We start from the raw sequence: 27393 nt of genomic DNA on the forward strand, positions 1-27393 counted from the left end.
TTTTTTTAATGTAATTTGTTTAATGCAGTGACCGTCAGGGTGACGCAATGCGTCTCCAAGCTAGCGGAGCCGGTGGAGCTTGATGATGGCTAAGATTCTGTCGATGTTGTAAAAACGTTGACGGATTTTCGTGATTCAAAGTATGGTCTCAGAACCGGATGCGCAAGATTGAACACAAGCAAAGGTGGCTGAAGACTTCCAGAGCGTGCCCCTGAGATACTCTGATTCGGCCTGAATTTGACACCATAGAGGTGAACTGCCCTTACTGTTGACTTATAAATGCTTATCTTCGTCCTTAAGCTAATCTCTCGACGAGTTCAACTATGCTTGCGTAGTTGAGAAAAGACTGCTTGAGCTCTAGATATTCTTCTGTTGACATCTTGATCGTATCCTTTCGAATCCATCTCAGATCCCAGGTAGACGAAGTTGTGAAGCTTTTCAGGTGAGAGACCATAGAGGGGTAGCGGATAGTCTCTTGTGACGTTCAGGTCAAGGACTTTCGTTTTCTTTGAGTTTATCCGAAGGCCAATATGCCACTTCGTCAAGCATTTGCTGAGCTGAGTCTGGGTTCGAGGCGAGAAGATTTACTTCGTCTGCGTAGTCAAGGTCCGTGAAACTGGCGTTTCTATCAACTAGTACTCCTTTAAATCTCCAGAAAGAGTACTCAAGGATCCAATCGATACAATGATTGAAAGGACCGCAGAAAGTATGCAGCCTTGTTTGAAACCTCATTCTATATCGAACAGTGAAGATTCTTCGCCATAGACTCTGACTCGGGATGTACATCCTTGGTAATACGCTTCCAGGATGTCAACCAATTCCTTATACCAACTTTGCAGTTCAACTTAGTGGAAGGCAGGAACGTAATTTATGAATCTGTTAATGAGTGGAAGGCTGTACCTTTCGCATTGTTGCATCATCAAACGGAGGGCGAAAATCTGATCCGAGCATCCTCTGCCAGGCTGGAACTGGGACTGATTTTCCCGTGTCCGCTTATCTCTCGTTGTTTAGAATATCCGGAGTAGAATGATGGTGAATAATTTGGCTTTAATATCGATGAGAGATATGCCTCCATAATTGGCACATTATGCATTTTCGTCTTTTTTGTAAATCGGAAGGATGACAGGATTTCCAATCTTCTGGAAGCTGAAGTCAAAACTCATGTTTGGTTTGATCAGAATCCAGTTTGGTGATGTTCAATCTTCTGTTTGGACCCACTTTCTTTTTTGTACTAAGATTGAGAAGGATCTTTGTTGCAACGAGGGTATCGCCGAACACTGCTCTGGATCCAGTACAGGATCCAGTTTAGGCACGGTTATCTTAGACAGAACTTCGCCATCTTCTCCTGACTGTAGTCTATTTGGGCTACGATGACATTATCATTAGAGTTCCAGGTGATGTGTTGTGAACTTATGTGATAAAACAGAGTGTTTGCAACCGCAATTTTGTGGTCACGAGCAAACTGGATGATGCGCTCACAATTTTTGCATCGCTGTCCTTGGAGATCTATTCATCGTAGCTCTAGCTCCATGTAGAATGAGTTTTTCTGGGCAAAGTCACGGGTGGAAGCCTATACCGCTATGATGCTTGTATTGAACAGTCTACCATTTAAGTGGATTAGGGCGATTCTTTTGGGCAATTCAAAATAGGGTCCAACGCAAGAAGTGCGCGTTGAGCTGAAGTACTCCTTCTCATCTGATTCCGCTATGGGTATCTCTTCAGACTGGACACCTCCGATACTCGTTTCAGAAAGGCAGACCACATCTTCCTTATATTTGTGCAATGTATAGGCTATCATTTTGCGGGTTGTCTCTTCTTTCATTGATCTTACATTCCATCAAAATATTCAAAAAATCTTTTTCATCTGACTGATATGGGTTGGAATAGTTTGCTCATTTACCGTCTTCGCCATCATCCCTAAATCCGAGGGCGCGTCACTTAAAGCTGTGGACGCCGTAGTAGATGAAAAACTATTGAGACCGTCCATCCTCCATTTAGATGTTACGTTGGGATTTCTTTAAACGTAAGTTCCCTGGACTCACGGCACCCTGTGTGTGTTGGCATTTGACTTCGTCATGCGTGTGACTCGTCGAAAAGTCCACAGGCCTACCACTTTGAGGTGTACACTTGGGCCTCCTTTTAGTGGTCAGGGATAGAAGAGCTCGACCAATAGCTGGTAGTACCTCACCGCCAGGATACAAACAGCCTGTTCTGACCACTTTAATTCCGACCATCCCGATTTTACCTACTAATATTCTTCATTATGACTTTTCTCGCGACTAAAACTTTTGTTTTGCAGGAAAATGAGAACTCAAGTATACCCAATTTGGTGTGGAGACAGGTCATTTGAAATGGGGATTCTTTCTCCCTTGGCAGTTTTTTTTTTCAAGACATATTTTTAAATCTTCTGTTATTATGGGCTAGGGCTTGTTTCTTACCAGGTTGTCCGTAAAGGGGAAGCATGATGCCACCCAGATAGGTGAAGCTATGCGTTTGTTCGATTTTCACATTACCCATGATCACCGCTTCACCCTATTCATTCCTAGTCTAAGCAACTTAGTCTTCTTAGCATTAATTTCAAACCTGTTCTTCCATCCTCAACCGTCCAAAACTACTGACAATTTATTCATTTCGTTAACAAGGACACTCAAATCGTCTAATGTAGCTCTATCTGGTTCATAATCATAGTCATTTCAAATATAACCAATATCAACCATTTTTATAATAGATTTGAGTAATAGTCTGAAATAACTTTCGAGCACTAGTTTCTGATGATTAGTAAGATCAGTTTGTGGATAGGTCAGTATTGTAGTCTACAATTTCTCTTTGAATTTTTTTACTACATAAACCATAAAAGAAGCGAAAAAGTTTCGATATAGGTCTAAATTTGATTATTTTGCTTAGCTTTTTTTGCCTATTAACTTACAGGATATTAACTTTTTTAAAATTAATACTTTAGGTGCCGAAAGGGCTTAGAAATACCTCAGCCTGTGGACGAACCGCCAATGCAGCAAGAGGCTCCTCTTCTAGATGAGAATAATTTTCCTTCAGAGGCTCCTTGTGTACTAGAAAAAGAAGAAGAAGAAATGGTACCACTGGTAATGCCCAAAGATTTTGCAAAGCAGTTGGTTACCATGTTTGCCTCCACTGTTTGTAATTCTAATCAAGGTTTGTATATTATCTAATTAATTTTAAAGAAAACTTTGCGAAAAAGAAGTTTTTCAAAGAAAAGTAAAGGCCATAACAGGATCAACAGATACAAATACCTGTTAAAAGGATCAACAGATACAAATACCTGTTAAAATTCAAACTCAAAACGACCAGAAATTACTGTTAAAGAACAAATGAAACGCAAAACGAACAGAAATTAAAAAAATAATCTTCGCAAAAAAACATACAACAAGTCCTAATATAAATGAATAAATAAATCTTAAAAAGATTAATGCTTAAATTGAATATGCAAATCATGCTTGAAACAAAGAAAAATCACTACAAACAAGAGTTTGGGTTTCGCCTCCTTTTATCTCTGTAAAAGTCTAAAACCTACTGCGTCAAAACTTATTAAGTGAAGTATTCCACTGTAATACTGCCACATGATACTAAAACACATAACAGGGTATATAAAAATAACTTATATAATAATAATAACTGATTGATTGATAGTCAATATATTTTAAATGTATTAAATCTACATAGATCATGGCTACAAAAAAAAAAAAAATGCTTCAAGCATATAAAATAACTTTCAATATTCTTTTCTTGTCCCGCCCTTCAAAAATATCTCTCTGTGCTGCATGGCTACACGCGCGTACCTCCCCACATTCTCTATATCTACTTTACACTTACTTTTTAATCTTGCAGTGCATATTGGATTCAGTTGGTAATTTGAAAACGTATTGTCGTTTAAAAAATTTAAAAGAGAAAATATTGGTAAATTTTTCAGTAGCATCTTTCAGGTACACCATTTTGTTCATAACGGCATAGACATAATTTTTAATAAAAGTGTAAAACGAACTTAAAGCTTAAAAAGTGCAGAAACTGATAAGTAAGAGTATGCATAAACTAAAATAAGAAATTAAAAGGCGCAAAAAATATAAAAAATTGGCCTTGACGTAGAGTACTAAAGATCGTTATAACTGTACGAAAGAGATATATTAGCGTCCTATACTATGGTGTTAAGAACTCTATTTTAACTGTATTAGTTTATTTTTATAACGTCAATCGTCACAGTTTATATGACTATTCCTAATATTTCGTAAGTGTATATCCGTAAGTGTAAAGCACATAGATTATGGGTTCTTGCAGTAAAGACACGCTATTTTGGACTTAGCAATTAGCATTGCGTTATTTAATTTTTCCTTTTTTCAAACTAAGATTTCAAACTATTTTGTTTGGTTACTTTTGAGCAGTGCCACTCCTAAATTACAGTTCGGCACCACGAAGGCTTAAAAGTAGGTAAATAAACTCTCTGACAGTATAAGTATTATAATGGTTATACTCTGGGGACAAAACCACTGCCGTCATGTTTTAAGTTCTCTTTCTAACGCAGTTGCCCTCCCGCAAACTTCTCTATCCTTCCCTCTTTTTCGAGATTTTAAAATCTGTGATTTTGCTTTAAGAAAGTTATAAAAATCAACACTGTATTGATAGGACAGAAAGATATGTAAAATTTGCGTTTATTATTGTTCCGCCTTTATTTGAAAACACGCGTCCCGTGTGAATCAAGTGAGTCACATGGCTATACTGATGGTTCAACTGAGGCAAGCAAACATAGAAACGAAGGAAACACTTCTTCAGCTGAAATGACGGAATAAAAGTCATATAAAAAGCAATTATCCATAATGTCTTAGAAGTTTTTAGCTCTAATCCAAAAACGTCAGGTGACGTTTTTTACACGTTTATTCAGTTTTTTTTTCATCAGGCAATGTAAAATCTGGCTGCTGAAGTGAAGTTTGACTCTGTCTGAACCTATCCTTAGGCATGATTATTCAAAAGCACATTTGCTTGTCAATCAATTGAAGCCAAGCAATCTAGTCTGAACCTAGCCTTAGGAATGATTGTTCAAAAGCACATTTGCTGGTCAATCAATTGAAGCCAAGCACTCTAGTCTGAACCTAGCCTTAGGGATGATTATTCAAAAACAAATTTGCTGGTCAATCAATTGAAGCCAAGCAATCTAGTCTGAACCTTGCCTTAGGCATGATTATTCAAAAACACATTTGCTTGTCAATTAATTAAAGTCAAGCAATCTAGTCTGAACCTAGCCTTAGGCATGATTATTCAAAAACACATTTGCTGGTCAATCAATTGAATCCAAGCAATCTAGTCTTAACCTAGCCTTAGGCATGATTATTCAAAACACATTTGCTTGTCAATTAATTGAAGTCAAGCAATCTAGTCTGAACCTAGCCTTAGGCATGATTATTCAAAAACACATTTGCTGATCAATAAATTGAAGACAAGCAATATAGTCTGAACCTAGACTTAGGAATTATGGTTAAAACACTCAAGTGCTTGTCAATAATTTGAAGACAAGCATCGAGTCTGAACCTATCCAAAGGAATGATTAATCAAAAACACATTTTCTTGTCAATCAATTGAAAACAAGCACTATAGTCTGAACCTAGCCTTAGGCATGATTATTCAAAAACACATTAGCTTGTCAATTAATTTAAGCCAAGCAATATAGTCTGAACCTAGCCTTAGGCATGATTATTCAAAAACACATTTTCTGGTCCCTTAATTGAAGTCAAGCAATAGAGTCTGAACCTAGCCTTCGGCATGATTATACAAAAACACATTTGCTTGTTAATTAATTGAAGTCAAGCAATCTAGTCTGAACCTAGCCTTAGGCATGATTATTCAAAAACACATTTGCTTGTCAATCAATTGAAGCCAAGCAATCTAGTCTGAACCTAGACTAAGGAATGGTTATTCAAAAACACATTTTCTGATCAATCAATTGAAGACAAGCAATCTAGTCAGAACCTAGCCTTAGGCATTATTATTCAAAAACACATTTGCTTGTTAATAAATTGAAGACAAGCGATCTATTCTGAACCTAGCATAAGGATTGATTATTCAAACTCACATTTTATTATCAATAAATTGAAACCAAGCAATATAGTCTGTACCTAGCCTTAGGCATGATTGTTCAAAAACACATTTGCTTGTCAATTAATTGAAGGCAAGCAATCTAGTGTGAACCTAGCCTTAGGCATGATTATTCAAAAGCACATTTGCTGGTCAATCAATTGAAACCACGAAATATAGTCTGTACCTAGCCTAAGGTATGATTCTTCAAAAACACATTTTCTGGTCAATCAAGTGAAGCCAAGCAATCTAGTCTGAACCTAGCCTAATGCATGATTATACAAAATCACATTTTCTTATCAATAAATTGAAGCCAAGCAATATAGTCTGAACCTAGCCTGAGGCAAGATTATTCAAAAACACAATTGCTTGTCAATAAATTGAAGACAAGCGATATAGTGTGAAACTAGCCTTAGGAATGATTATTCAAACACACATTTTCTGGTCAATAAATTGAAGAAAAGCAATATTGTCTGAACCTATCCTTAGGTATGATTATTCAAAAACACATTTGCTTGTCAATAAATTGAAGACAAGCAATCTAGTCTGAACCTAGCCTTAGGCATGATTATTCAAAAACACATTTGCTTGTCAATTAATTGAAGCCAAGCAATCTAGTCTGAACCTAGCCTTAGGCATGATTATTCAAAAACACATTTGCTTGTCAATTAATTGAAGCCAAGCAATCTAGTCTGAACCTAGCCTTAGGAATGATTATTCAAAAACACATTTGCTTGTTAATAAATTGAAGACAAGCAATCTAGTCTGAACCTAGCCTTAGGAATGATTATTCAAAAACACATTTTCTTGTCAATAAATTGAAAACAAGCAATATAGTCTGAAACTAGCCTTAGGTATGAGTGTTCAAAAACACATTTTCTTTTTAATAAATTTAAGTCAAGCAATCTAGTCTGAACCTATCCAAAGGAATGATTATTAAAAAACACATGTTATGGTCAATGAATTGAAGCCAATCAATATAGTCTGTACCTAGCCTTAGGCATGATTATTCAAAAACACATTTTCTTGTTAATTAATTGAAGACAAGCAATCTAGTCTGAACCTAGCCTTAGGAATGATTATTCAAAATCACAGTTTCTTATCAATCAATTGCAGACAATCAATATAGACTGTACCTAGCATTAGGCATGATTATTCAATAACACATTTTCTTGTTAATTAAGTGAAGACAAGCAATCTAGTCTGAACAGAGCCTTAGGAATGAGTATTCAAAAACACATTTTCTGGTCAATCAATTGAAACCAACCCATATAGTCTGTACCTAGCCTTAGGCATGAGTATTCAAAATTACATTTTCAGGTCAATTTATTGAAGTCAAGCAATCTAGTCTGAACCTAGCCTTAGGCATGATTATTCAAAAACACATTTGCTCGTCAATCAATTGAAGCCAAGCAATATAGTCTGAACCTTGCCTTAGGTATGATTATTCAAAAACACATTTGCTTGTCAATTAATTGAAGCCAAGCAATCTAGTCTGAACCTAGCCTTAGGTATGATTATTCAAAAACACATTTGCTTGTCAATTAATTGAAGCCAAGCAATCTAGTCTGAACCTAGCCTTAGGTATGATTATTCAAAAACACATTTGCTTGTCAATTAATTGAAGCCAAGCAATCTAGTCTGAACCTTGCCTTAGGTATGATTATTCAAAAACACATTTGCTTGTCAATTAATTGAAGCCAAGCAATATAGTCTGTACCTAGCCTTAGGTATGATTATTCAAAAACACATTTGCTTGTCAATTAATTGAAGCCAAGCAATCTAGTCTGAACCTAGCCTTAGGTATGATTATTCAAAAACACATTTGCTTGTCAATTAATTGAAGCCAATCAATCTAGTCTGAACCTAGCCTTAGGTATGAGTATTCAAAAACACATTTGCTTGTCAATTAATTGAAGCCAAGCAATCTAGTCTGAACCTAGCCTTAGGTATGATTATTCAAAAACACATTTGCTTGTCAATTAATTGAAGCCAAGCACTCTAGTCTGAACCTAGCCTTAGGTATGATTATTCAAAAACACATTTGCTTGTCAATTAATTGAAGCCAAGCAATCTAGTCTGAACCTAGCCTTAGTTATGATTATTCAAAAACAGATTTGCTTGTCAATTAATTGAAGCCAAGCAATCTAGTCAGAACCTAGCCTTAGGTATGATTATTCAAAAACACATTTGCTTGTCAATTAATTGAAGCCAAGCAATCTAGTCTGAACCTAGCCTTAGGTATGATTATTCAAAAACACATTTGCTTGTCAATTAATTGAATCCAAGAAATCTATTCTGAACCTAGCCTTAGGTCTGAGATGGCTTAATCTAAGTTTCTTGTCAATCAATTTAATCCAAGCACTCTCGTCTGAACCTAGCCTTAGGCATGATTGTTCAAAAACACATTTGCTTGTCAATTAATTGAAGCCAAGCAATCTAGTCTGAACCTAGCCTTAGGTATGATTATTCAAAAACACATTTGCTTGTCAATTAATTGAAGCCAAGCAATCTAGTCTGAACCTAGCCTTAGTTATGATTATTCAAAAACACATTTGCTTGTCAATTAATTGAAGCCAAGCAATCTAGTCTGAACCTAGCCTTATGAATGATTATTCAAAAACACATGTGCTTGTCAATTAATTGAAGTCAAGCAATCTAGTCTGAACCTATCCTTAGGCATGATTATTCAAAAACACATTTTCTTTTCAATTAATTGAAGCCAACCAATATAGTCTGAACCTTGCCTTAGGTATGATTATTCAAAAGCACAGGTTCTTGTCAATCAATTGAAGCCAAGCAATCTAGTCTGAACCTAGCATTAGGCATGATTATTCAAAAACACATTTGCTTGTAAATTAATTAAAGTCAAGCGATCTAGTCTGATCCTAGCCTTAGGCATGATTTTTCAAAAACACATTTGCTTTTCAATCTAATTAATTCAATCACTATTGTCTGAACGTAGCCTTATGTATGATTATTCAAAAACACATTTGCTTGTCAATTAATTGAAGCCAAGCAATCTTGTCTGAACCTAGCCTTAGTTATGATTATTCAAAAACACATTTGCTTGTCAATCAATTGAAGCCAAGCAATCTAGTCTGAACCTAGCCTTAGGAATGATTATTCAAAATCACATTTGCTTGTCAATCAATTGAAGCCAAGCAATCTAGTCTGTTCCTAGACTTAGGCATGATTATTCAAAAACACATTTGCTTGTCAATTAATTGAAGCCAAGCAATCTAGTCTGAACCTAGCCTTAGGCATGATTATTCAAAAACACATTTGCTTGTCAATAAATTGAAGCCAAGCAATCTAGTCTGAACGTAGCCTTAGGAATGATTATTCAAAAACACATGTGCTTGTCAATAAATTGAAGCCAAGCATTCGAGTCTGAACCTAGCCTGAGGAATTAATATATAAAATCAAATTTGTTTGTATATTACTTGTATACAAGCTATCTAGACTGAACCTAGCCTTAGTGATGAGTATTCAAAAACATATTTGCTTGTCAATCAATAGAATACAAGCACTCTAGTCAGAACCTAGCCTTTGTAATGAGTATTCAAAAACACATTTGCTTGTCAATCAATTGAAGCCAACCATTCTAGTCTGTACCTAGCCTTAGTCATTATTATTCAAAAACACCTGAGCTTGTCAATAAATTGAAGACAAGCAATCTCGTATGGACCTAGCCTTAGTCATGAGTATTCAAAAACACATTTGCTGGTCAATCAATTTAAGCCAAGCAATCTAGTCTGAACCTAGCCATAGGAATGATTATTCAAAAACACATTTGCTGGTCAATCAATTGAAGCCAAGCAATCTAGTCTGAACCTAGCCTTAGGTATGATTATTCAAAAACACATTTGCTTGTCAATTAATTGAAGCCAAGCCATCTAGTCTGAACCTAGCCTTAGGCATGATTATTCAAAAACACCTTTTCTTATCAATCAATTGAAGACAAGCATTCTAGTCTGAACCTAGCCTTAGGCATGATTATACACAAACACCTTTGCTTCTCAATAAATAGAAGCCCAGCAATCTAGTCTGGACATAGCCTACGTCATGAGTATTCAAAAGCATATTTGCTGGTCAATCACTTGAAGCCAAGCACTCTAGTCTGAACCTAGCCTTAGGCATGAGTATACAAAAACACATTTTCTTATCAATAAAGTGAAGCCACGCATTCTAGTCTGAACCTAGCCTTAGGCATGATTATTCAAAAACACATTTGCTTGTAAATTAATTGAAGACAAGCAATCTAGTCTGGACCTAGCCTTAGTCATGATTATTCAAAATCATATTTTCTGGTCAATTAATTGAAGACAAGCAATCTAGTCTGAACCTAGCCTTAGGCATGATTATTCAAAAACACATTTGCTGGTCAATCACTTGAAGCCAAGCAATCTAGTCTGAACCTAGCCTTAGGTATGATTATTCAACAACACATTTGCTTGTCAATTAATTGAAGCCAAGCAATCTAGTCTGAACCTAGCCTTAGGTATGATTATTCAAAAACACATTTGCTTGTCAATTAATTGAAGCCAAGCAATATAGTCTGAACCTAGCCTTAGGTATGATTATTCAAAAACACATTTGCTTGTCAATTAATTGAAGCCAAGCAATCTAGTCTGAACCTAGCCTTAGGCATGATTATTCAAAAACACATTTGCTTGTCAATTAATTGAAGCCAAGCAATCTAGTCTGAACCTTAGGCATGATTATTCAAAACACATTTGCTGGTCAATCAATTGAAGCCAAGCAATCTAGTCTGAACCTAGCCTTAGGCATGATTAGTCAACAACACATTTGCTTGTTAATTAATTAAAGTCAAGCAATCTAGTCTGAACCTATCCTTAGGCATGATTATTCAAACTCACATTTGCTTGTCAATTAATTGAAGTCAAGCAATATCGTCTGTACCTTGCCTTAGGTATGATTATTCAAAAACACATTTGTTTGTCAATTAATTGAAGCCAAGCAATCTAGTCTGAACCTAGCCTTAGTTATGATTATTCAAAAACACATTTGCTTGTTGATTAATTGAAGCCAAGCAATATAGTCTGAACCTAGCCTTAGGTATTATTATTCAAAAGCACATTTGCTTGTCAATTAATTGAAGCCAAGCAATCTAGTCTGAACCTAGCCTTAGGCATTATTATTCAAAAAAACATTTGCTTGTCAATTAATTGAAGCCAAGCAATCTAGTCTGAACCTAGCCTTATGTATGATTATTCAAAAACACATTTTCTTGTCAATTAATTGAAGCCAAGCACTCTAGTCTTAACCTAGCCTTAGGCATGATTATTTAAAAACACATTTGCTTGTCAATAACTTGAAGCCAAGAAATCTAGTCTGAACCTAGCCTTATGCAATATTATTCAAAATCACATGTTCTTGTCAATAAATTGAAGACAAGCAATCTAGTCTGGACCTAGCCTTAGTCATGATTATTCAAAATCATATTTGATTGTCAATTAATTGAAGACAAGCAATCTATTCTGAACCTAGACTTAGTCATTATTATTCAAAAACACATTTGCTTATCAATAAATTGAATCCTAGCATTCTAGTCTGAACCTAGTCTTAGGCATTATTATTTAAAAACACATTTGTTTGTCAATTAATTGAAGACAAGCCTTCTTGTCTGGACCTAGCCTTAGTCATGAGTATTCAAAAACATATTTGCTGCTCAATCAGTTGAAGCCAAGCAATCTAGTCTGAACCTAGCCTTAGGCATGATTATTCAAAAACACATTTGCTTGTCAATTAATTGAAGCCAAGCAATCTAGTCTGAACCTAGCCTTAGGTATGATTATTCAAAAACACATTTGCTTGTCAATTAATAGCAGCCTCTATATAGATTCTTATCCTATCCTTAGTTAATATTAATCTAAAGCAACGGATCTGATCTATTAATTGAAGACAAGCAATCTAGTCTGAACCTTGCATTAGGTATTATTGTTCAAAAACACAGTTTCTTGTCACGTCATTAAAGCCAAGCGTTCTAGTCTGAACCTAGCCTTAGTCATGATTATTCAAAAACACATTTGCTGGTCAATCAATTGAAGCCAATCATTATAGTCTGAACCTAGCCTGAGGCATGATTATTCAAAAACACAAGTGATTTTCAATAAATTGAAGCCAAGCAATCTAGTCTGAACCTATTCTTAGGCATTATTATTTAAAAACACATTTGTTTTTCAATTAATTGAAGACAAGCAATCTAGTCTGAACCTAGCCTTAGTCATGAGTATTCAAAAACATATTAGCTGGTCAATCAATTGAAGCCAAGCAATCTAGTCTGAACCTAGCCTTAGGCATGATAATTCAAAAACACATTTTCTGTTCAATCAATTGAAGCCAAGCAATCTAGTCTGAACCTATCCTTATTAATGATTATTCAAAAACACATTGGATTGTAAATAAATAGAAGCCTAGAAATCTAGACTGAACCTAGACTTAGGCATGATTATTCAAAAACACATTTGCTGGTCAATCAATTGAATCCAAGCACTCTAGTCTGAACCGAGACTTAGGTATGATTATTCTAAAACACATTTGCTTGTCAATTAATTGAAGCCAAGCAATCTAGTCTGTACCTAGCCTTAGGTATGATTATTCAAAAACACATTTGCTTGTTAATTAATTGAAGCCAAGCAATCTAGTCTGAACCTAGCCTTAGGTATGATTATTCAAAAACACATTTGCTTGTCAATTAATTGAAGCCAAGCAATCTAGTCTGAACCTAGCCTTAGGTATGATTATTCAAAAACACATGTGCTTGTCAATTAATTGAAGCCAAGCACTCTAGACTGAACCTAGCAAAAGGCAAGAGTATGCAAAAACACAATTGCTTGTCAATTAATTGAAGCCAAGAAATCTAGTCTGAACCTAGCCTTAGGTAAGATTATTCAAAAACACATTTGCTTGTCAATTAATTGAAGCCAAGCAATCTAGTCTGAACCTAGACTTAGGCATGATGATTCAAAAACACATTTGCTTTTCAATCAATTGAAGCCAAGCTTTCTAGTCTGAACCTAGACTTAGGAATTATTATTCAAACTCACATGTGTTTGTCAATTAATTGAAGCAAAGCAATCTAGTCTGGACCTAGCCTTTGTTATGAGTATTCAAAAACACATTTGCTTGTAAATTAATTTAATTCTAGCTATCTATACTGAACCTAGCCTTATGCATGATTATTCAAAAGCAAATTTTCTTGTCAATTAATTGAAGTCAAGCAATCAAGTCTGAACCTAGCCTTAGGTATGAGTATTAACAAACACATGTGCTTGTCAATTAAATGAAGTAAAGCACTCTAGTCTGAACCTATCCTTAGGAATGATTATTCAAAAACACATTTGCTTGTCAATTAATTGAAGCCAAGCAATCTAGTCTGTACCTAGCCTTAGGCATGAATATTCAAAAACACATTTGCTTGTCAATTAATTGAAGCCAAGCAATCTAGTCTGAACCTAGCCTTAGGCATGATTATTCAAAAACACATTTGCTGATCAATCAATTGAAGCCAAGCAATCTAGTCTGAACCTAGCCTTAGGCATGATTATTCAAAAACACATTTGCTTGTCAATTAATTGAAGTCAAGCAATCTAGTCTGAACCTAGCCTTAGGAATGATTATTCAAAAACACATTTTCTTGTCAATTAATTGAAGCCAAGCAATCTAGTCTGAACCTAGCCTTAGGTATGATTATTCAAAAACACATTTGCTTGTCAATTAATTGAAGCCAAGCAATCTAGTCTGAACCTAGCCTTAGGCATGATTATTCAAAAACACATTTGCTTGTCAATTAATTGAAGCCAAGCAATCTAGTCTGAACCTAGCCTAAGGAATGATTATTCAAAAACACATTTGCTTGTAAATAAATTGAAGCCACGCAATCTAGTCTGAACCTAGACTTAGGTATGATTATTTAAAAACACATTTGCTTGTCAATTAATTGAAGCCAAGCAATCTAGTCTGAACCTAGCCTTAGGCATGATTATTCAAAAACACATTTGCTGGTCAATCAATTGAAGCCAATCAATCTAGTCTGAACCTAGCCTAAGGCTTGATTATTCAAAATCACCTTTGCTTCTCAATATAATTAATCCAATATATCTAGTGTGAACCTAGAAGTAGGAATGATTATTCAAAAACACATTTGCTGATCAATCAATTGAAGCCAAGCAATCTAGTCTGAACCTAGCCTTAGGAATGATTATTCAAAAACACATTTGCTGGTCAATCAATTGAAGCCAAGCAATCTAGTCTGAACCTAGCCTTAGGCATGATTATTCAAAAACACATTTGCTGATCAATCAATTGAAGACAAGCAATCTAGTCTGAACCTAGCCTTAGGTATGATTATTCAAAAACACATTTGCTTGTCAATTAATTGAAGCCAAGCAATCTAGTCTGAACCTAGCCTTAGGTATGATTATTCAAAAGCACATTTGCTTGTCAATTAATTGAAGCCAATCAATCTAGTCTGAACATATACTGATTTATGATTATTCAAAAACACCGGATATTGACAATTAAGAGAATAATCGATCAATAGACTGTAACACTACGTAGTTATTAGTACTCAAAAACACAATTGCTTGTCAATTAATTGAAGTCAAGCAATATAGTCTGAACCTAGCCTTAGGTATGATTATTCAAAAACACATTTGCTTGTCAATTAATTGAAGCCAAGCAATCTAGTCTGAACCTAGCCTTAGGTATGATTATTCAAAAACACATTTGCTTGTCAATTAATTGAAGCCAAGCAATCTAGTCTGAACCTAGCCTTAGGCATGATTATTCAAAAACACATTTGCTTGTCAATTAATTGAAGCCAAGCAATCTAGTCTGAACCTAGCCTTAGGTATGATTATTCAAAAACACATTTGCTTGTCAATTAATTGAAGCCAAGCAATCTAGTCTGAACCTAGCCTTAGTTATGATTATTCAAAAGCACATTTTCTTGTCAATTAATTGAAGCCAAGCAATCTAGTCTGAACCTTTCCTTATGTATGATTGGTCAAAAACACAGTTGCTTGTTAATTAATTAAAGTCAAGCACTCTAGTCTGATCATAGCATTAGGCATGATTATTCAAAAACACATTAGCTTGTCAATTAATTGAAGTCAATCAATATAGTCTGTACCTAGCCTTAGTTATGATTATTCAAAAACACATTTTCTTGTCAATTAATTGAAGTCAAGCAATCTAGTCTGAACCTAGACTTATGTATGATTATTCAAAAACACATTTGCTTGTCAATTAATTGAAGCCAAGCAATCTAGTCTGAACCTAGCCTTAGGCATGATTATTCAAAAACACATTTGCTTGTCAATTAATTGAAGCCAAGCAATCTAGTCTGAACCTAGCCTTAGGTATGATTATTCAAAAACACATTTGCTTGTCAATTAATTGAAGCCAAGCAATCTAGTCTGAACCTAGCCTTAGGTATGATTATTCAAAAACACATTTGCTGGTCAATCAATTGAAGCCAAGCAAGCGAGTCTGACCCTAGCCATAGGTATGATTATTCAAAAACACATTTGCTTGTCAATTAATTGAAGCCAAGCAATCTAGTCTGAACCTAGCCTTAGGCATGATTATTCAAAAACACATTTGCTTGTCAATTAATTGAAGCCAAGCAATCTAGTCTGGACCTAGCCTTAGGTATGATTATTCAAAAACACATTTGCTTGTCAATTAATTGAAGCCAAGCAATCTAGTCTGAACCTAGCCTTAGGTATGATTATTCAAAAACACATTTGCTTGTCAATTAATTGAAGCCAAGCAATCTAGTCTGAACCTAGCCTTAGGTATGATTATTCAAAAACACATTTGCTTGTCAATTAATTGAAGCCAAGCAATCTAGTCTGAACCTAGCCTTAGGTATGATTATTCAAAAACAAATTTGCTTGTCAATTAATTGAAGCCAAGAAATCTAGTCTGAACCTTGCCTTAGGTATGATTATTCACAAACACATTTGCTTGTCAATTAATTGAAGCCAAGCAATCTAGTCTGAACCTAGCCTTAGTTATGATTATTCAAAAACACATTTGCTTGTCAATTAATTGAAGCCAAGCAATCTAGTCTGAACCTAGCCTTAGGTATGATTATTCAAAAACACATTTGCTGGTCAATCAATTGAAGCCAAGCAATCTAGTCTGAACCTAGCCTGAGGAATGATTATTCAAAAACACATTTGCTGGTTAATCAATTGAAGCCAAGCAATCTAGTCTGAACCTAGCCTTAGGTATGATTATTCAAAAACACATTTGCTGGTCAATCAATTGAAGCCAAGCAATCTAGTCTGAACCTAGCCTTAGGTATGATTATTCAAAAACACATGTGCTTGTCACTCACGTGAAGCCAAGCAATCTAGTCAGAACCTAGCCTTAGGCATGATTATTCAAAAACACATTTGCTTGTCAATTAATTGAAGCCAAGCAATCTAGTCTGAACCTAGCCTTAGGCATGATTATTCAAAAACACATTTGCTTGTCAATTAATTGAAGCCAACCAATCTAGTCTGAACCTAGCCTTAGGTATGATAATTCAAAAACACATTTGATTGTCAATTAATTGAAGCCAAGCAATCTAGTCTGAACCTAGCCTGAGGTATGATTATTCAAAAACACATTTTCTTGTCAATTAATTGAAGCCAAGCAATCTAGTCTGAACCTAGCCTTCGGTATGAGTATTTAAAAAGACATTATTTTGTCAATTAATTGAATTCAAGCTATCTAGTATGAACCTAGCCGTCGTTAGGAGTATTCAAAAGCACCTTTGCTTGTCAATTAATTGAATCCAAGCAATCTAGTCTGAACCTAGCCTTAGGTATGATTATTCAAAAACACATTTGCTTGTCAATTAATTGAAGCCAAGCAATCTAGTCTGAACCTAGCCTTAGGTATGATTATTCAAAAACACATTTGCTTGTCAATTAATTGAAGCCAAGCAATCTAGTCTGAACCTAGCCTTAGGTATGATTATTCAAAAACACATTTGCTTGTCAATTAATTGAAGCCAAGCAATCTAGTCTGAACCTAGCCTTAGTCATGAGTATTCAAAAACACATTTGCTTGTCAATTAATTGAAGTCAAGCAATCTAGTCTGAACCTAGCCTTAGGTATGATTATTCAAAAACACATTTTCTGGTCAATAAATTGAAGCCAAGCAATCTAGTCTGAACCTAGTCTTAGGTATGATTATTCAAAAACACATTTGCTTGTCAATTAATTGAAGCCAAGCAATCTAGTCTGAACCTAGCCTTAGGTATGATTATTCAAAAGCACATTTGCTTGTCAATTAATTGAAGCCAAGCAATCTAGTCTGAACCTAGCCTTAGGTATGATTATTAAAAAACACATTTGATTGTCAATTAATTGAAGCCAATAAATCTAGTCTGAACCTAGCCTTAGGTATGATTATTCAAAAACACATTTGCTTGTCAATTAATTGAAGCCAAGCAATCTAGTCAGAACCTAGCCTTAGGTATGATTATTTAAAAACACATTTGCTTGTCAATTAATTGAAGCCAAGCAATCTAGTCTGAACCTAGCCTTAGGTATGATTATTCAAAAACACATTTGCTTGTCAATTAATTGAAGCCAAGCAATCTAGTCTGAACCTAGCCTTAGGTATGATTATTCAAAAGCACATTTGCTGATCAATTAATTGAAGACAAGCAATCTAGTCTGAACCTTGCCTTAGGTATGATTATTCAAAAACACATTTGCTTGTCAATTAATTGAAGTCAAGCAATCTAGTGTGAACCTAGCCTTAGGCATGATTATTCAAAAACACATGTGCTTGTCAATCAATTTAAGCAAAGCATTCTAGTCTGAAACTAGCCTGAGGCATGAATATTTAAAAACACAATTGCTTGTCAATTTATTGAAGACAAGCAATCTAGTCTGGACCTAGCCTTAGTTATGATTATTCAAAAGCACATTTGCTGGTCAATCAATTGAAGCCAAGCAATCTAGTCTGAACCTAGCCTTAGGAATGATTATTCAAAAACACATTTGCTGGTCAATCAATTGAAGCCAAGCAATCTAGTCTGAACCTAGCCTTAGGCATGATTATTCAAAAACACATTTGCTTGTATATTTTTTGTAGCCAATCAATCTAGTGTGGACCTAGCCTTTGTCATGAGTATTCAAAAGCATATTTTCTTGTCAATTAATTGAAGCCAAGCAATCTCGTCTGAACCTCGCCTTAGGCATGAGTATTCAAAAACTCATTTTGTTGTCAATTAATTGAAGCCAAGCAATCTCGTCTGAACCTAGCCTTAGTTATGATTATTCAAAAACAGATTTGCTTGTCAATTAATTGAAGCCAAGCAATCTAGTCTGAACCTAGCCTTAGGTATGATTATTCAAAAACATATTTGCTTGTCAATTAATTGAAGCCAAGCAATCTAGTCTGAACCTAGCCTTAGGTATGATTATTCAAAAACACATTTGCTTGTCAATTAATTGAAGCCAAGCAAAAAAGTCTTAACCTAGCCTTAGGCATGATTATTCAAAATCACCTTTGCTGGTCAATAAATTGAAGCCACGCAATCTAGTCAGAACCTAGTCTTAGTCATTATTATTCACAATCACATTTTCTTTTCAATTAATTGAAGACAATCAATCTAGTATGGACATAGCCTTAGTTATGAGTATTCAAAAACATATTTGCTGGTCAATCAATTGAAGACAAGCAATCTAGTCTGAACCTAGCATTCGGAATGATTATTCAAAAACACATTTGCTGGTCAATCACTTGAAGCCAAGCAATCTAGTCTGAACCTAGCCTTAGGCATGATTATTCAAAAACACATTTGCTTGTCAATTAATTGAAGCCAAGCAATCTAGTCTGAACCTAGCCTTAGGCATGATTATTCAAAAACACATTTGCTTGTCAATTAATTGAAGCCTAGCAATCTAGTCTGAACCTTGCCTTAGTTAGGATTATTCATATTCACTTTTGCTTGTCAATTAATTGAAGCCAAGCAATCTAGTCTGAACCTAGCCTTAGGTATGATTATTCAAAAACACATTTGCTTGTCAATTAATTGAAGCCAAGCAATCTAGTCTGAACCTAGCCTTAGGTATGATTATTCAAAAACACATTTGCTTGTCAATTAATTGAAGCCAAGCAATCTAGTCTGAACCTAGCCTTAGGTATGATTATTCAAAAACACATTTGCTTGTCAATTAATTGAAGCCAAGCAATCTAGTCTGAACCTAGCCTTAGTTATTATTATTCAAAAACACATTTGCTTGTCAATTAATTGAAGCCAAGCATTCTAGTCTGAACCTAGCCTTAGGTATGATTATTCAAAAACACATTTGCTTGTCAATTAATTGAAGCCAAGCAATCTAGTCTGGACCTAGCCTTAGGCATGATTATTCAAAAACACATTTGCTTGTCAATTAATTGAAGACAAGCAATCTAGTCTGAACCTAGCCTTAGGCATGATTATTCAAAAACACATTTGCTTGTCAATTAATTGAAGCCAAGCAATATAGAATTAAACAATACTGAGGCATGATTATTCAAAAACACATTTGCTTTTCAATTAATTGACGCCAAGCAATCTAGTCTGAACCTAGCCTTAGGTATGATTATTCAAAAACACATTTGCTTGTCAATTAATTGAAGCCAAGCAATCTAGTCTGAACCTAGCCTTAGGTATGATTATTCAAAAACACAGTTGCTTGTCAATTAATTGAAGCCAAGCAATCTAGTCTGAACCTAGCCTTAGGTATGATTATTCAAAAACACATTTGCTTGTCAATTAATTGAAACCAAGCAATCTAGTCTGAACCTAGCCTTAGGTATGATTATTCAAAAACACATTTGCTTGTCAATTAATTGAACCCAAGCAATCTAGTCTGAACCTAGCCTTAGGCATGATTATTGAAAAACAAATTTGATTGTCAATAAATTGAAGTCAAGCAATCTAGTCTGAACCTAGAATAAGGCATGAGTATTCAAAAACACATTTGCTTGTCAATCAATTGATGAAGCCAAGCAATCTAGTCTGAACCTAGCCTTATGCATGATTATTCAAAAACACATTTGCTTGTCAATTAATTGAACCCAAGCAATCTAGTCTGGACCTAGCCTTAGGTATGATTATTCAAAAACACATTTGCTTGTCAATTAATTGAAGCCAAGCAATCTAGTCTGAACCTAGCCTTAGGTATGATTATTCAAAAACACATTTGCTTGTCAATTAATTGAAGCCAAGCACTCTCGACTGAACCTAGCCGTCGGCAGGAGTATTCTAAAACACATTTGCTTGTCAATTAATTGAAGTCAAGCAATCTAGTCTGAACCTAGCCTTAGGTATGATTATTCAAAAACACATTTGCTTGTCAATTAATTGAAGCCAAGCAATCTAGTCTGAACATAGACAGCTTTATGATGGTTCAAATACACATTTGCTTGTCAATTAATTGACGCCAAGCAATCTAGTCTGAACCTAGCCTTAGGTATGATTATTCAAAAACACATTTGCTTGTCAATTAATTGAAGCCAAGCAATCTAGTCTGAACCTAGCCTAAGGAATGATTATTCAAAAACACATTTTCTTATCAATCAATTGAAGTCAAGCATTCTAGTCTGAACCTAGCCTTAGTCATTATTATTTAAAAACTCAGTATCTTGTAAATAAATTGAAGACCATCACTCTAGTCAGAACATAGCCTTAGTCATGAGTATTCAAAAGCACATTTGCATTTCAATAAATTGAAGACAAGCATTCTAGTCTGAACCTAGCCTTAGGAATGATTATTCAAAAACACATATGCTGGTCAATCAATTGAAGTCAAGCAATCTAGTCTGAACCTAGCCTTAGGCATGATTATTCAAAAACACATTTGCTGGTCAATCAATTGAAGCCAAGCAATCTCGTCTGAACCTAGCATTAGGCATGATTATTCAAAATCACATTTGCTTGTCAATCAATTGAAGACAAGCAATCTAGTCTGAACCTAGCCTTAGGCATGATTATTCAAAAACACATTTGCTTGTCAATTAATTGAAGCCAAGCAATCTAGTCTGAACCTAGCCTTAGGTATGATTATTCAAAAACAAATTTTCTGGTCAATCAATTGAAGCCAAGCAATCTAGTCTGAACCTAGCCTTAGGTATGATTATTCAAAAACACATTTGCTTGTCAATTAATTGAAGCCAAGCAATCTAGTCTGAACCTAGCCTTAGGTATGATTATTCAAAAACACATTTGCTTGTCAATTAATTGAAGCCAAGCAATCTAGTCTGAACCTAGCCTTAGGTATGATTATTCAAAAGCACATTTTCTTGTCAATTAATTGAAGCCAAGCAATCTAGTCAGAACCTTGCCTTAGGTATGATTATTCAAAAACACATTTTCTTGTTAATTAATTAAAGTCAAGCAATCTAGACTGAACCGATCCTTAGGCATGATTATTCAAAAACACATTTGCTGGTCAATTAATTGAAGTCAACGAATATAGACTGTACCTAGCCTTAGGTATGAGTATTCAAAAACACATTTTCTTGTCAATTAATTGAAGCCAAGCAATCTAGTCTGAACCTAGCCTTAGGTATGAGTATTCAAAAACACATTTGCTTGTCGATTAATTGAAGCCAAGCAATCTAGTCTGAACCTAGCCTTAGGTATGATTATTCAAAAACACATTTGCTTGTCAATTAATTGAAGCCAAGCAATCTAGTCTGAACCTAGCCTTAGGTATGATTATTCAAAAACACATTTGCTTGTCAATTAGTTGAAGCCAAGCAATCTAGTCTGAACCTAGCCTTAGGTATGATTATTCAAAAACACATTTGCTTGTCAATTAATTGAAGCCAAGCAATCTAGTCTGAACCTAGCCTTAGGTATGATTATTCAAAAACACATTTGCTTGTCAATTAATTGAAGCCAAGCAATCTAGTCTGAACCTAGCCTTAGGTATGATTATTCAAAAACACATTTGCTTGTCAATTAATTGAAGCCAAGCAATCTAGTCTGAACCTAGCCTTTGGCATGATTATTCAAAATCACATATGCTTGTCAATTAATAGAAGTCAAGCAATCTAGTCTGAACATAGCGTTAGGTCTTAGAATTCAAAATCACATTTGCTTTTCAATTAATTGAAGCCAAGCAATCTAGTCTGAACCTAGCCTTAGGAATGATTCTTCAAAATCACACTTTAGTCTCAATCAATTGAAGACAAGCAATCTAGTCAGAACCTAGCCTTAGGTATGATTATTCAAAAACACATTTTCTTGTCAATTAATTGAAGCCAAGCAATCTAGTCTGAACCTAGCCTTAGGTATGATTATTCAAAAACACATTTGCTTGTCAATCAATTGAAGCCAAGCAATCTCGTCTGAACCTAGCCGTAGGCATGATTATTCAAAAACACATTTGCTGGTCAATCAATTGAAGCCAAGCAATCTAGTCTGAACCTATACTTAGGCATTATTATTAAAAAACAGATGTTCTTGTCAATCTATTGAAGACAACCAATCTAGTCTGAACCTAGCCTTTGGCATGAGTATATAAAAACTCTTTTGTTTGTCAATTAATTGAAGACAAGCACTATAGTCTGGACCTAGCCTGAGTCATGATTATTCAAAATCATATTTGCTGGTCAATAAATTGAAGCCAAGCAATCTAGTCTGAACCTATCCTTAGGTATGATTATTCAAAAACACATTTGCTTGTCAATTAATTGAAGCCAAGCAATCTAGTCTGAACCTAGCCTTAGGCATGATTATTCAAAAACACATTTGCTGGTCAATCAATTGAAGCCAAGCAATCTTGTCTGAACCTAGCCTTAGGCATGATTATTCAAAAACACATTTGCTGGTCAATCAATTGAAGACAAGCAATCTAGTCTGAACCTAGCCTTAGGCATGATTATTCAAAATCACATTTGCTTGTCAATTAATTGAAGCCAAGCAATCTAGTCTGAACCTAGCCTTAGTCATGATTATTCAAAAACACATTTGCTTGTTAATTAATTGAAGTCAAGCAATCTAGTCTGAACCTAGACTTAGGTATGATTATTCAAAAACACATTTGCTTGTCAATCAATTGAAGCCAAGCAATCTAGACTGAACCTAGCCTTAGTTATGATTATTTAAAAACACATTTGCTTGTCAATTAATTGAAGCCAAGCAATCTAGTCTGAACCTAGCCTTAGGTATGATTATTCAAAAACACATTTGCTTGTCAATTAATTGAAGCCAAGCAATCTAGTCTGAACCTAGCCTTAGGTATGAGTATTCAAAAACACATTTGCTTGTCAATTAATTGAAGCCAAGCAATCTAGTCTGTACCTAGCCTTAGGTATGATTATTCAAAAACACATTTGCTTGTCAATTAATTGAAGCCAAGCAATCTAGTCTGAACCTAGCCCTATGAATGATTATTCAAAAACACATTTGCTTGTCAAAGAATTGAAGCAAAGCATTCTAGTCTGAACCTAGCCTTAGGCATGATTATTCAAACACACATTTGCTTGTCAATTAATTGAAGCCAAGCAATCTAGTCTGAACCTAGCCTTAGGTATGATTATTCAAAAACACATTTGATTGTCAATTAATTGAAGCCAAGCAATCTAGTCTGAACCTAGCCTTAGGCATGATTATTCAAAAACACATTTGCTGATCAATCAATTGAAGCCAAGCAATCTAGTCAGAACCTAGCCTTAGGCATGATTATTCAAAAACACATTTGCTTGTCAATTAATTGAAGTCAAGCAATCTAGTCTGAACCTAGCCTTAGGTATGATTATTCAAAAGCACATTTGCTTGTCAATTAATTGAAGCCAAGCAATCTAGTCTGAACCTAGCCTTAGGCATGATTATTCAAAAACACATTTGCTGGTCAATCAATTGAAGTCAAGCAATCTAGTCTGAACCTCGCCTAAGTCATGATTATACAAAAACACATTTGCTGGTCAATTAATTGAAGCCAAGCAATCTAGTCTGAACCTAGCCTTAGGTATGATTATTCAAAAACACATTTGCTTGTCAATTAATTGAAGCCAAGCAATCTAGTCTGAACCTAGCCTTAGGTATGATTATTCAAAAACACATTTGCTTGTCAATTAATTGAAGCCAAGCAATCTAGTCTGAACCTAGCCTTAGGTATGATTATTCAAAAACACATTTGCTTGTCAATTAATTGAAGCCAAGCAATCTAGTCTGAACCTAGCCTTAGGTATGATTATTCAAAAACACATTTGCTTGTCAATTAATTGAAGCCAAGCAATCTAGTCTGAACCTAGCCTTAGGTATGATTATTCAAAAACAGATTTGCTTGTCAATTAATTGAAGCCAAGCAATCTAGTCTGAACCTAGCCTTAGGACTGATTTTTCCAAAACACCTGTGCTTTTCAATCAATTGAAGCCAAGCAATCTAGTCTGGACCTAGCCTTAGGTATGATTATTCAAAAACACATTTGCTTGTCAATTAATTGAAGCCAAGCAATCTAGTCTGAACCTAGCCTTAGGTATGAATATTCAAAAACACATTAGATTGTCAATTTATAGAAGCCAATCAATCTAGTCTGAACATAGCCTTAGTTATGAGTATGCAAAAACACATTTGCTTGTCAATTAATTGAAGCCAAGCAATCTAGTCTGGACCTAGCCTTAGGTATGATTATTCAAAAACACATTTGCTTGTCAATTAATTGAAGCCAAGCAATCTAGTCTGAACCTAGCCTGAGTTATGATTATTCAAAAACACATTTGCTTGTCAATTAATTGAAGCCAAGCAATCTAGTCTGAACCTAGCCTTAGTTATGATTATTCAAAAACACATTTGCTTGTCAATTAATTGAAGCCAATCACTATAGTCTGAACCTAGACTTAGGTATGATTATTCAAAAACACATTTTCTGGTCAATCAATTGAAGCCAAGCAATCTAGTCTGAACCTAGCCTTAGGCATGATTATTCAAAAACACATTTGCTTGTCAATTAATTGAAGCCAAGCAATCTAGTCTGAACCTAGCCTTAGGAATGATTATTCAAAAACACATTTTCTTGTCAATTAATTGAAGTCAAGCAATCTAGTCTGAACCTAGCCTTAGGAATGATTATTCAAAAACACATTTGCTTGTCAATTAATTGAAGCCAAGCAATCTAGTCTGAACCTAGCCTTAGGCATGATTATTCAAAAACATATTTGCTGGTCAATCAATTGAAGCCAAGCAATCTAGTCTGAACCTAGCCTTAGGCATGATTATTCAAAAACACATTTGCTTGTCAATTAATTGAAGCCAAGCAATCTAGTCTGAACCTAGCCTTAGGTATGATTATTCAAAAACATATTTGCTTGTCAATTAATTGAAGCCAAGCAATCTAGTCTGAACCTAGCCTTAGGTATGATTATTCAAAGACACATAAGATGTTCACTTAATAGAAGCCAAGAACACTAGACTGAACCTAGCCTTAGGTATGATTATTCAAAAGCATATTTGCTTGTCAATTAATTGAAGCCAAGCAATCTAGTCTGAACCTAGCCTTAGGTATGATTATTCAAAAACACATTTGCTTGTCAATTAATTGAAGCCAAGCAATCTAGTCTGAACCTAGCCTTAGGGATGAGTATTCAAAAACACATTTGCTTGACAATTACTTGAAGACAAGCACTCTAGTCTGAACCTAGCCTTAGGTATGATTATTCAAAAACACATTTGCTTGTCAATCAATTGAAGCCAAGCAATCTAGTCTGAACCTAGCCTTAGGTATGATTATTCAAAAACACATTTGCTTGTCAATTAATTGAAGCCAAGCAATCTAGTCTGAACCTAGCCTTAGTTATGATTATTCAAAAACAGATTTGCTTGTTAATTAATTGAAGCCAAGCAATCTAGTCTGAACCTAGCCTTAGGTATGATTATTCAAAAACACATTTGCTGGTCAATTAATTGAAGCCAAGCAATCTAGTCTGAACCTAGCCTTAGGTATGAGTATTCAAAAGCACATTTGCTTGTCAATTAGTTGAAGCCAAGCAATCTAGTCTGAACCTAGCCTTAGGCATGATTATTCAAAAACACATTTGCTTGTTAATTAATTGAAGCCAAGCAATCTAGTCTGAACCTAGCCTTAGGCATGAGTATTCAAAAACACATTTGCTGGTCAATCAGTTGAAGCCAAGCAATCTAGTCTGAACCTAGCCTTAGGTATGATTATTCAAAAACACATTTGCTTGTCAATTAATTGAAGCCAAGCAATCTAGTCTGAACCTAGCCTTAGGTATGATTATTCAAAAACACATTTGCTTGTCAATTAATAGAAGCCAAGCAATCTAGTCTGAACCTAGCCTTAGGTATGATTATTCAAAAACACCTTTGCTGGTCAATTAATTGAAGCCAAGCAATCTAGTCTTACCCGTGCCTTTGGCATGATTAGACAATAACACATGTGCTTGTCAATTAATTGAAGCCAAGCAATCTAGTCTGAACCTTGCCTTAGGCATGATTATTCAAAAACACATTTGCTTGTCAATTAATTGAAGCCAAGCAATCTAGTCTGAACCTCGCCTTAGGTATGATTATTCAAAAACACATTTGCTTGTCAATTAATTGAAGCCAAGCAATCTAGTCTGAACCTAGCCTTAGGTATGATTATTCAAAAACACATTTGCTTGTCAATTAATTGAATCCAAGCAATCTAGTCTGAACCTAGCCTTAGGTATGATTATTCAAAAACAGATTTGCTTGTCAATTAATTGAAGCCAAGCAATCTAGTCTGAACCTAGCCTTAGGTATGATTATTCAAAAACACATTTGCTTGTCAATTAATTGAAGCCAAGCAATCTAGTCTGAACCTAGCCTTAGGTATGAGTATTCAAAAACACATTTGCTTGTCAATTAATTGAAGCCAAGCAATCTAGTCTGAACCTAGCCTAAGTCATGATTATAAAAAAACACAATATCTTTACAATAAAATGAAGAAAAGATATCTCGTCTGAACATATACAAAGGCATGAGTATTCAAAAACACATTTGCTTTTCAATTAATTGAAGTCAAGCAATCTAGTCTGAACCTTGCCTTAGGTATGATTATTCAAAAACACATTTGCTTGTCAATTAATTGAAGCCAAGCACTCTAGTCTGAACCTAGCCTTAGGCATGATTATTCAAAAACAGATTTGCTTGTCAATTAATTGAAGCCAAGCAATCTAGTCTGAACCTAGCCTTAGGTATGATTATTCAAAAACACAATTGCTTGTCAATTAATTGAAGCCAAGCAATCTCGTCTGAACATATCCTTAGGAATGATTA

At 34.9% G+C, this 27393-nt stretch overlaps 1 protein-coding gene across 1 annotated transcript in view; it reads left to right on the top strand.

The window, feature by feature from the left end:
• The window catches only part of LOC148940437 (NEDD4-binding protein 2-like), a 179262-nt gene that overhangs the window by 87019 nt on the left and 64850 nt on the right, over positions 1-27393 (top strand). Inside the window, exon 8 of the mRNA XM_089104990.1 lies at positions 2960-3168. Within this exon, the coding sequence (XP_088961116.1) occupies positions 2960-3168 (209 nt within the window). The remainder of the gene's footprint in view (positions 1-2959; positions 3169-27393) is intronic.

Source organism: Artemia sp. Qi Xiang Cuo, chromosome 19, assembly GCF_049724085.1.
Source record: "Artemia sp. Qi Xiang Cuo chromosome 19, ASM4972408v1, whole genome shotgun sequence".
NCBI classification, from domain to species: Eukaryota; Metazoa; Arthropoda; class Branchiopoda; order Anostraca; family Artemiidae; genus Artemia; species Artemia sp. Qi Xiang Cuo.